At 47.6% G+C, this 11,245-nt stretch overlaps 1 protein-coding gene across 3 annotated transcripts; it reads left to right on the top strand.

The window, feature by feature from the left end:
- The first annotated feature begins 3,259 nt into the window (after positions 1-3,259).
- Positions 3,260-10,362, top strand: PDP2 (pyruvate dehydrogenase phosphatase catalytic subunit 2). Of its 3 annotated transcripts, none has more exons than XM_026011440.2 (2): positions 3,260-3,389; positions 5,251-10,362. In XM_026011440.2, the coding sequence occupies exon 2, from the start codon at positions 5,305-5,307 to the stop codon at positions 6,898-6,900; it is 1,596 nt and encodes a 531-aa protein (XP_025867225.1). In that variant the 5' UTR covers positions 3,260-3,389; positions 5,251-5,304; the 3' UTR covers positions 6,901-10,362. The 3 variants fall into 3 exon arrangements, with proteins under 3 accessions (XP_025867225.1, XP_072587839.1, XP_025867223.1); XM_072731738.1 differs by having other exon boundaries at positions 3,341-3,412; XM_026011438.2 differs by having other exon boundaries at positions 3,349-3,531.
- The last annotated feature ends 883 nt before the right edge of the window (positions 10,363-11,245 follow it).

Raw genomic sequence — 11,245 nt, 5'->3', positions numbered from 1 at the left:
CAGATCCAGCTTTCCAGACATTCCACAGAAGCTCTTCTCTGCATAGCTAGAGAATCGGGGAATTTTGCCAGAATCATCCAAGGGATCTAACTCCCTACCCGGGTCAGGCTGTTTTTTTAAAATACAGTTTTGCTGCTGCTGCGCCTTCTCCTTCTTATTCTCCTCCCCCCTCCTCCTCCTCCTCCTCCTCTTCCTCCTCCTTCTTTTTCCTGATTATACAAGATAGGCCAGATGGAGTGATATATATGTATATTTACTGTAGAAAATTTCTAATTTTTACCTTTATTTCTTTTTTTAAGATTTTATCTTTATTTATTTATTTGATAGAGAGCATGCATGAACACCTGGGGGAGAGAGAGGGAGATGGAGATGGCAGAGAGGGAAAGAATCTCAAGCCAACTCCATGCTGATTGTTGAGTGTGGAGCTCAAGGCAGAATTTAATCTCATAACCCTGACATCATGACCCAAGCCTAAACCAAGAGTCAGATGCTTAACCAACAGACCCATCAAGGTGCCCCTACTTTTAACTGTCCCTTTAGGATAAACTAAAAGAAATAGAATAAGTGGATCAAAGATCTGTCCATTGGGTAGCCTCAATTTATGCTCCTAGCTGCCTAGGTGGCAATGCCTACTCACCGATATGAAGTACTAATCATGTTTTGATGTTTCTCAGGTTGATTGACAAAAACCAACATCTCATTTTAATTCACATTTGCTTTTGGTTTTAACTGAAACTGAATATTTTTACATTTCCTCAGCAAGCAAATGACAGCCGATCTGGTACTTTTCCTTTCTCAAGGAGAGATAAGTCCTTTTCCTTCGTTTTTTCTTCGTTTTTCCTTCATTTTTCCTTCTTATAAGACCTTGAGACAAAGAAGCACTGGGAGACTCACTGGAGTTCTTAGGCTGGCCATCATATGTCAGTGACTGAGCTAGCTATCGGCCCTAAATGAAAGTTCCAGTGCACACAAAATCATCAAGGGTATATTTTCATTTTGGAATTGGTGTGTGTGTGTGTGTGCTAACTTAGAAAAACTGTGGTTTCAGACTTAGCTGAGTGATGTAATTCTGCTCAGAAAAGTGTGGTGGGGGCAGCCAGTTCTGTGCACCCATAAGTGGTCACCCCTTTGTCACCCCCAATGGATCATGTATATGAAAAATAAAAACAAAATTGCACCCATTTCTTTGGAATGGTTTAGGGCTATTTTTAGTTTCAGTCTGAAATAGCCTTGTCTCTTCCATACCCAGGAAGAGAGATAATGCATGTTCTGATTTACTGGTAACAATTCTGTAAAAGGCCAAGGGTGAGTGGCAGTATAAATTCATATCAGAAGCAAGTCTGACAGGAGCAGTTTGATGGCAGACACTTCCTTAGGTTCAGTTTGATGGTAGGCACGTCCTTGGGTCCAGTTTGATGGTAGGCATGTCCTTGGGCTGGCTGCACTCTCCAGGTAAGCCAGCATATCTTCCTTCCCAAAGACCACATTTTCAGGACTGTAAGTGGCCTTTCTGGTCATCTGTTTTTCTTTGCTTTTAGGGAAGGACTGCACTTGCCTTACCACAGTTAGTAGAAAAGCTCAAGCAAAGCCATTAATAAGCAAGCAGGGGATGGGGTGCCTAGGTGGTTCAGTGGTTGAACATCTGCCTTTGGCTCAGGTCATGATCCCAGGGTCCTGGGATGGAGTCCCAAGTCAAGCTTCCCGCAGTCTGCTTCTCTCTCTGCCCTTGTCTCTGCCTCTTTCTCTATCTCTCATGAATAAACAAATAAAATCTTAAAAATAAATAAAAATTAAAAAAATAAACAAGCAGGAGATAACTGAAATCCCACAAGGTGATTATCTGATGTCTTGATTCGCAGCCTTTCTCAACCTACCAACCATTAACGTTTCTCGTTTCTCGTAACTGTCGGTGATCAGACCAATGTAATTGTCTTTTTTTTTTTTTTTTGTCTTTTTTTTCCCCCAGGCCCAATGGTCCCTGGGGGAACCAATGAAGACTTTAGAGAAGGAATTTCAGACCAATGTAATTGTCTTTTTTTTTTTTGTCTTTTTTTTCCCCCAGGCCCAATGGTCCCTGGGGGCACCAATGAAGACTTTAGAGAAGGAATTTCAGACCAATGTAATTGTCTTTTTTTTTTTGTCTTTTTTTCCCCCCAGGCCCAATGGTCCCTGGGGGAACCAATGAAGACTTTAGAGAAGGAATTTGAGTTTTAGAAAGGTCACAGCCTGTTCTATAAAGGAAGAGCTGCTACATTGGAAGTTGAAAGCAGGGAAACCGGATGAGAGGATTGGAATAGGGCAGTGAAGTCACCTGAGACAAATGTGTGGATTGGAGAGATGCTTGGGAGATAAGATTAACAGGATTACAGAACTAACAGGGGAGGGCGTAGAGACAGGGAGCAGTCAAGACTCCCAGGCTTGGGGGGCGCCTGGGTAGCTCAGTGAGTCAAGCCCTCGACTCTCGGTTTCCACTCAGGTCATGATCTCAGGGTTGTGAGATCCAGCCCCACCTCGGGCTCCCGTGCTCAGTGCCAATCTGCTTGGGATTCTCTTCCTCGCCTCTCTCTCTCTCTTTCAAATTAAAATAAACTTTTTATTTTTATTTTAATTTTATTTATTTATGATAGGCACACAGTGAGAGAGAGAGAAGCAGAGACACAGGCAGAGGGAGAAGCAGGCTCCATGCACCGGGAGCCCGACGTGGGATTCGATCCCAGGTCTCCAGGACCGCGCCCTGGGCCAAAGGCAGGCGCTAAACCGCTGCGCCACCCAGGGATCCCTCAAATTAAAATAAATCTTAAAACAAAACAAAACACCTCCCAGAAGGCTGATTCAGGTTATCTGGTTAAACGGTGGGCCCTTACTGGGTTAGGGTAGGAGAGGAAGGGCCGGTTTAGCCGGGATGCGTTCGAGGCCTCAAGGCGGTGGCGCCTGGGAGAGGGGTCGGCACTGGCGGGCGAAGCAACGGAGGGAGCCCGAGGTATTATCAACAATGAGGAATTGAAGGGGGCGCTCGGTCTGGGGTGTGCGGTGCGGGCGGTCACGTGGTGCGGGCGCGGGCCCCTGAGTGCCCCGCGGGGCGGGCGGCCCACCTGCTCGGCCCACCGCGCTCGGAGCCCAGGAGACTGGAGGGGATGGGTGGGGAGAAAGCGGATCCGCGCCCCCGCCCTGCCTGCCCCCTCGTCCTCCTCAGCCATTGGGCAGCCCCGCCGTCCGTCAAGGGCCCGCCTCCGCGGGTGAGCCAATAAGAGCTGGCGAGCGGCGCTTCCTTCTCCCGCTGGACCCGCGCGAGGGGCCGCTGGAGGGGAGGAGGCGGGAGCGGCGGCGGCCGCGGCGGTGTGCGCAGGCGCGGAGCTGACGGGACGGACCGGCGGCCGCGGCGCGAGCTGGTGAGAGGGGGCGGAGGTCCGAGGTAGGGAAGGGGGCGACCGCGGGATGGGGGCGCCTGCAGCCCCGCAGGGCGTCGCCCGCGTCCGGCCCTCCGCGGCCCGCTGGATTGGATCAGGTGGTGAGGTGCAGAGCCGAGCCGAGGTGAGGCGAGGGGCGGGGCGGGGCGGGCCGGCAGCCGCGGTCACCCCACCGCGCGCGCGCGCCACGTGGGCTCTGGAACTTGCCGAGGACCCTTGGCGTCGGCCCCGGGCGTCCGCACGAGCCGCCTCGGCCCCGGGAGCACCCCCGGGAGCTCGGCCCCTCCACCGAATTCCCGTTTTGCAGGCTGGGAAGCTGGGGCTCGGGGATGTGGCGGCGCCGGGCTTGGTGGAGCCCGGGGACGGCAGGCGCCCTCGCCCTGGGCGCTGTGGGGCGGAGGCCTGAACTCGGGGCCTCTTTGGTTTCTTCAGGGACCCGGAATCGTCTGGATTCCGCCTGGGCCGACCGCCTCGCGTCGGGCCCGTTGCCTGGTTTCTCTTCAGGGCCCGGGAGGGGTGGGAGGTGCCAGGCGCCCTCGGTCGGTGTCACCCACCGCCCCTGCTCCAGGTTCCGCGGGCCCGGCCGGGGCAGGAGGACGGGCCTCAGGTCTGAGCCCCCAGTGCCCCCAGCAGACCAGTTTGCGAGCGCAGGGCTCCTGAACGAAATCCAGGAACACGTGGGAAACGCTCCTCTGAGGTCACCCGAGAAAATAGAGCAGCTTTTCTTTTTTCTTTTTTTTTTTTTTTTTTTTTTGTCTAAGAAAAAAATACCACCAGAGTCTCTTGAAGGTGTTAGGAAACTGTGCCCTTCATGTCCTTGTGGAGGCAAATGTGAACCTTTTGGAAATCAGTTTGGCAACGAGTTTACACCCTTTGACCTACTGATTGCGCCTTTGGGAAATAAGTGGGTTAAAGCCTAAGTAAGAAAAAGGTTGGTGTGTAGGGCAGTGCAGTTTGGTGTTTCATAAATGTTAGCCAGGGGAAACGACCTCTAAATTTTACAACACTAGAGAACAGTTAAGTAAATTGAGATTTTTATGCCAAAATGGGGATCCATGCACACCCGTGAAATGTATTTATCATGAATAAAATGCTCCTAAAAAGGAAACCACATTGTAAGTTGTGGTTTCGAGTATATAAAAATGTATACAGAATGATTAGAGGAGTCACCTAGTGATAAAACTAACAATGACCTTTGGGAGCAGAAGGGTCATATTTCATTAAATCCTCACAAAACCTCATGGGGCTAGTATCCTCATCATGTCAGACAACTGGCGCTCAGGCAGGTGAAACAGTATGTCTGATGTTAGCTACTGTCATACCTGGTGTGTTATTGGGCCCCTGGAAATGTTATATCTAGCCAGTATTTGGGGGCCTGTTGTGTGCCTCGTATAAGGCTGGGCACTGGAGAGCCACTGTTGAGTAAGGGAGCCCAGCTTCCTGAATTCATGGAGCTTATAGAATGGTGGAGAAGCAGATATTTAAATAAACACAGTCTGCTGGGGAGAGTGCACATGGGAGCGAGACACCGGGCTCTGGCAAGGGAAAGGATTTGGGAAGAAAAAGAAAAGAGGGGCCCTGGGTTCGCTGTGAGGAATGAGTGAGGTCTGTGGGAAAGCCTTCAGTGGCTCTTTAGGAGTGAAGAGCATATTTTCCCCATTTTCTGGAATGTTACTTATGTGTTGTAATGGAGGTAGGGAGACTTACTTAAGTATTTTTAATTTAGTCAACTCTTTTAAAATTTATCTTAAATCACTTTTGTTTAGGATGGTAGCAAATGTTTTCAGAAGTCAGTGTTTTTAAGAAATTAAACTTGAGCTTTCTTTAACTCTCTAATTTTCAGGTTTAAAGAAAGCCCCTTTTGCTGAAGGAACACATTTGCTGGTATAGTTTCATAATGTCAAGTACTTTGCCCTTCTGGATCTTAAAAAATTCTGCAAGGAACAGCATTGCCACATTACAGGGGGGCAGACGCTTATATTCAAGGTGTGCCTCAAATAGAAATGAATCAAGATTGAGACTCTTTTCCCAGGTACTAGGCACCAGAAAAAGCATTGGCCCTTGCAGTGGCTCTGCTCTGCAGAAAGCCTACAGACACACTTCAACAGAGGAAGATGATTTTCACTTGCAGCTCAGCCCTGAGCAGGTAAATGAAGTGCTGCGAGCAGGAGAGTCAGCCCACAAGATTCTTGACCTTGTCAGTGGAGTCCCAAATTCGGTGTTACGGTTTGAGAGCAACCAGCTGGCTGCCAATTCCCCAGTGGAAGACCGGCGAGGTATCGCCTCTTGCCTGCAGACCAATGGGCTGATGTTTGGCATCTTTGATGGTCACGGTGGCCACGCGTGTGCTCAAGCAGTGAGTGAGAGGCTCTTCTACTACATGGCAGTGTCCCTGATGTCCCAGCAGACCCTGGAGCAGATGGAGGGAGCCATGGAAAGCATGAAGCCCCTGCTGCCCATCCTGCATTGGCTCAAGCACCCAGGGGACAGCATCTACAAGGATGTCACATCAGTGCATCTTGATCACCTCCGAGTCTACTGGCAAGAGCTGCTTGACTTGCACATGGAAATGGCACTCAACATTAAGGAAGCATTAATGTACTCCTTCCAGAGACTGGATTCTGACATCTCGCTGGAAGTCCAGGCCCCCCTGGAAGATGAGATGACAAGGAACCTTTCACTCCAGGTCGCCTTCTCTGGGGCAACAGCTTGCGTGGCCCATGTTGATGGAGTTCACTTGCACGTGGCAAACGCCGGTGACTGTCGGGCTGTCCTTGGGGTCCAAGAGGACAATGGCATGTGGTCTTGTCTGCCCCTCACCTGTGACCACAATGCCTGGAACCCAGCTGAGCTGTCACGGCTGAAGGGAGAGCACCCTGAATCAGAGGACAGGACAGTCATAATGGACAACAGGCTGCTGGGCGTCCTCATGCCCTGCAGGGCCTTTGGGGATGTCCAGCTGAAGTGGAGTAAAGAGCTGCAGCGCAGTGTCCTGGAGAGGGGCTTTGACACTGAGGCCCTCAACATTTACCAGTTCACCCCTCCACACTACTATACCCCACCCTACCTGACCGCCGAGCCTGAGGTCACCTACCACCGGCTGCGCCCTCAGGATAAGTTCCTTGTGCTGGCCTCAGATGGCCTGTGGGACGTCCTGGGCAATGAGGAAGTAGTGAGGCTGGTGGTGGAGCACCTGGCTGAAGCAGGTCGGCACAAGCCAGACCTGGCCCAGAGACCTGCCAACCTGGGCCTTATGCAGAGCCTGCTGCTGGAAAGGAAAGCCCAGGGGCTCCGTGCAGCTGACCAGAACGCAGCCACACGTCTGATCAGACATGCCATAGGGAGCAATGAGTATGGGGAGATGGAGCCGGAGCGGCTGACAGCGATGTTGACACTGCCAGAGGACCTGGCAAGGATGTACAGGGATGACATCACTGTCACTGTGGTGTATTTTAACTCAGACTCAATTGATGCCTATTACAAGGGGGGTTAAGAGTCTCCTGTATGCCCAAGATTAACTTAAATGCTTTTCTAAGATATTTCCACCTACTCTAAAACTGGCTCTTTAGTCCTTACTGGTAAAAAGGCAGGCAGATGTAGCTTGCTTAATAACAAACTGACATGAGAAAAAAAACCAGCCTTGGTTTAAAAGCAGTAATAATGATTTCATGTCCTCGTATGTGTTGGTCACCTCTTCTGCATAAGGACATTGTTGGTAAGCCTTCGATGGGTAAATTTAATCATTGTTCTAAGAATATGAAGAACTTCAGGATTTTCTGAGGTTGTGCCACAAGATCTGCAAACCTGGCAATTTCCTCAATTCACAGTCATGGACGTCTAGACTATGAAGGGAAGTTTTGTTTATTTTTTAAGTTACTAAGACAGGTTTACAAAGCATATTCTAGAATACTTTTCTATGCAATATTCTAACTCTTGTGATTATACTTGTGCAAATATTTTGTGATGCTGCATCCTAGTTGTGTTTTAGTTCTAAAATTGAGTTCTCAGACTTGCAAATGGGCCTGCTATAAGCATGCTTGGAATGACTTGTCTTGATTTTCAGCTGAAGGGAGGTGGCTGGGGAGGGGGGCAGCTAGGCCTCTGGACCAGCTGAATTCACTTGTGCGGCTTGTGATCCCTTCCACTGTGTCCCACTCCTTGAACCTTGAGCCATGTTGGGAGGGAACTTCAGTCTACGCCTTAACTCCTGGCCTTCCCTGCATTAATGAAATACCCTCTGGGGCCTAGCCTCTGGGTGGGAGGTTATTTAGAGCTCTTAGGTTTTCTGATTATACCCCTCAATGTTCTGTGAATTCCACCTAATCCTCCTACCTCTGCTGCTGCTGACTGTGCAGTGCTGTCCTGGAGGAAGTCTCCCTCTTCAGATGGCGGCAGGGAAGGAGTAATCCATCATGTAGTGTGGTAGTTGTGACTGATGTGTGGGCAGGACTGGCTGATGCGGTGGGTTGTGGACGTAAGATTCAGCCCGAGTTTAGACAGGTGAAAACATGAAGGACTTCAGAAGTCACTAACCAGGGCTGCCCGTGTGCATCCTGAGAGGCAGTGACGAAGAGGGCAGGCAGAGTGAGATTTGTCAGGTGGGACACTTGCTTTGAGACTGTGACCTGAACCACCACGACTACTCCTCGGGGACCAGACCATATTTAGTATAGGAGTCAGGGCAAAAATAAAAATGTGACCCGTAATAGCTTCTGTGGGCAGCACATCTTTGTGTTTATTTCAAATTAAACCACGTGCACCCTTACTCAGGGAATGGATTTCATGTTCTCGTGAATTGTGATGGCATTTAAACAACAGGAAATGTGTCCCTAAATGGAAACACAAATACAATCCCACAAAGCTGACATTTCTGTCTTCTGCACTATGTTAGTTGATCCTTCTCCTCATCTCACCACCGTGTGCCATCCACGGGAAGAAAAGGAAGTTTGACTTTCCATGTCTTGGTGACATTCATTCCCGTGTTGGGGTACTTCTAGCCTGGGGACATTCCCCTGTCTGTTTTCTGGTGTAACTGTTTAGTGAGAGGGGCTTCATCTCTACTCTGAGCACTTCAGCCTTGGTCTTTTTATTCTGAAACCATTAGTGTTCCTTTTGATCTAGATCCTAACTGAGAAATAAAACGTGAATCATTACTATTGGTGCTTGCATGGAAGTTTGTTGCTAGCGCTGAAGACTGCTTGTCTGACATTCTTTGTTCTTGATGCCAGGTAAACTCTGGCGCACCCTTGGAGCATTTACCGGGATTACAGTGTCTGAATCCTGTTGGGGAGCCTCGCGTAGGTCATAAAATGCATCTGATTCAGTAACTCATGGGACAGCTGAAAGAATACAGACTTCCCGCCTGCTTCTTCAAGCATATCTGTGTTTTTTCTCTCCCCAAAAATTTTCCTGCTTTCTAATTGGTATATCAAGATGAAAGAAGGTTCGGTTTATTGTCTGCCTTTTTCCACTGTGAACTCTCAGCTCTTTCCCTGAATGCTCCAAGAAGTCTCCTGGTTAAGCCCCAGCATGTCTGACTCCTTGACCCCATCTCTGGTGTCATTGGCCTTTCTGAGACACATGGGCTAGTGTGTGAGGACGCTGGAATTTGAGAGGGGTTGGTAGGATTTGTCAGTCTTCTAAAGCATCTATCATTTCTTTTATGTAAAGCTTTCAATATTGAGGGTCGCCTGGGTGGCCCAGTGTTTGAGCGTCTGCCTTCAACTCAGATTGTGATCCCAGGGTCCTGGGATCGAGTCCTGCATTGAGCTCCCTGCAGGGAGCCTGCTTCTCCCTCTGCCTGTGTCTCTGCCTCTCTTTCTGTGTCTCTCATAAATAAATAAATAAATAAATAAATAAATAAATAAAGTCTTTAAAAAAAAAAAAGACTTCAATATTGAGACCTTCAAAACGAACTAAAAAATAAGATTGACCATTTAATATTTTGGATGTAACTTGAATAAAATATGCTTTGATTATTTAAATTGTGTATTAGTTTAGGTAAGAAGCTTTGATAATATTGGCATAATATAGATACTATTTTATGTATAAATAACACAGCTCTGCTGATTCTGGGGATTAGCCAAAATGGATAGAGAAGATAGTATTAGTTCTAAATTCAAAACTAGTATGCTAGGTCAAGAGTTAGATTCAGTTTTCTGAGATATTATTTGTAACTTAAAGCTCATTTGTTATTTTTTAGAAACTGTTTTTGTTATAATGAAAATGTGAACTTTGAGATATGTTAATATATAAACATTGTTTTCCCAGAAGTATGATTGGCCTAAAAGATCTTTAGCATTGGACACGCTGGGTAAAAGTTCAGGTTAGACGCAATTGAGCTGGCACCTTCTGTGCATAAGTGAAATATAAACAGCTTGAACTTGAGTCAGCTAAAGAAGAGAATAACGAATTGTAGGGAACAAGAAAATGTGTTCAGAATGAGTCTGGCTTGACTCTATTGTCCATCAGTTCCTGGTAACCTATCTTCATTTGACAGTTCTTGGGAGGCCTTCACTTCCAGACTAAACCAGAGTATGCTGGAACGGAGCCATCCTAGCTTCGTCTTAAAGTGGTGCATTTGTCTCTGTATATGACTCCTTCCTCTGGCAGAAGAAGCCCCAGTGTAGCTTTGGAGCTGGGCTATGAAGGCTGGCAGTACAATTGTCAACGCAAGCCGCCTTGTGTATCACTGAGGAGGGAACATGGGCTGCTGTGCCACCATTTCCTAAACAGGCTGAAGCTCTGTCCCCTATACCTGGGGCAGCTGATGTTTAACTTGCTTCCTGGAAAATATTTCTTATCAAGCATTTACTTGGAAAAATTATTAACCATGTTCATTATTATTTGCTGACATTTGTATTTTAAGCTGTATAGCAATGTTCTTATTTGACAATGATTTTCTGACTATTAGAGATATTTAAATGAAACTTTAAATAAAAGAGGCAAAATGAAATTTGGTTTCTTTTGGTTTGAATATTAATTTCTTTAAGTCCTTAGAGTACTAGATTAGACCAGTCTTTATTTCACCACCTTTACCTAGCCATGAAAGATTTTAATCTATTCAAGGTTCCTCGCCCTAAAAAAGTTTTCTCTACAAGTTTGTGATGGCTGCTGACCACACAGGAAGTCCTCATTCAGTGTTAAGCGTGTGTGCGTGGACCTGAAGTGAAGGAAAAGGAAGTGAAGGCTTTTGTTGTGAGGGTCTGCACACACCGTGCCAAGGCCTGCTGGGGTTCATATTATTTAACTGAGCTTACAAAAACCAGCTTGTGTTAAATGCAGAGCCAGCTTTAGGGGACATGTTCAAAGACATGTCCCTCCAGGGTTGAAGAAACCCCCCCTCCACCTCACCCTCAGAACCTGAACTCTATCACCCTACATCTGGAGAGATAAAAGGCCTAAGGACTGCCCCTATGGGTGCTTCTTAATATGCAATCCAACTACTAAGTCATTTACACTTTGTGGGCTAGGGTGGTTGGTCTGGCCTTGAAGAGGAGCAGATTTGGGGGAGGGAAACATGGAAAAGGGAGTGTCTGAGGTCTGATGGAGATAATAGGAGGAGCTATTTCCCTCTTTGATATCATAAAACAAGCCCCAAAACTGAAAAAGATGCCGCTGACACAGTGGTAGGGCAAGATTTGAGCTAAGTCCACTGTCCATCCTCTTGTCCCAATACTGGCCCCAGTATTGGGAACATAATGCATGAACATAATGCATGAAAACCCTTTCATTGTACAGTTTTGGCCCAGGGTGGGTGGGGATGGGATGGAGAAGTAGGTGGTGCTGAAAAGAAGCTAGATATACTTAACACATGCGTTCCAATATCCCATCATTTT

Source organism: Vulpes vulpes, chromosome 12 (assembly GCF_048418805.1).
Source record: "Vulpes vulpes isolate BD-2025 chromosome 12, VulVul3, whole genome shotgun sequence".
NCBI classification, from domain to species: domain Eukaryota; kingdom Metazoa; phylum Chordata; class Mammalia; order Carnivora; family Canidae; genus Vulpes; species Vulpes vulpes.
Note: the sequence above shows the minus strand (reverse complement) of the source record. Positions and strands in the feature narration are given on the sequence as shown.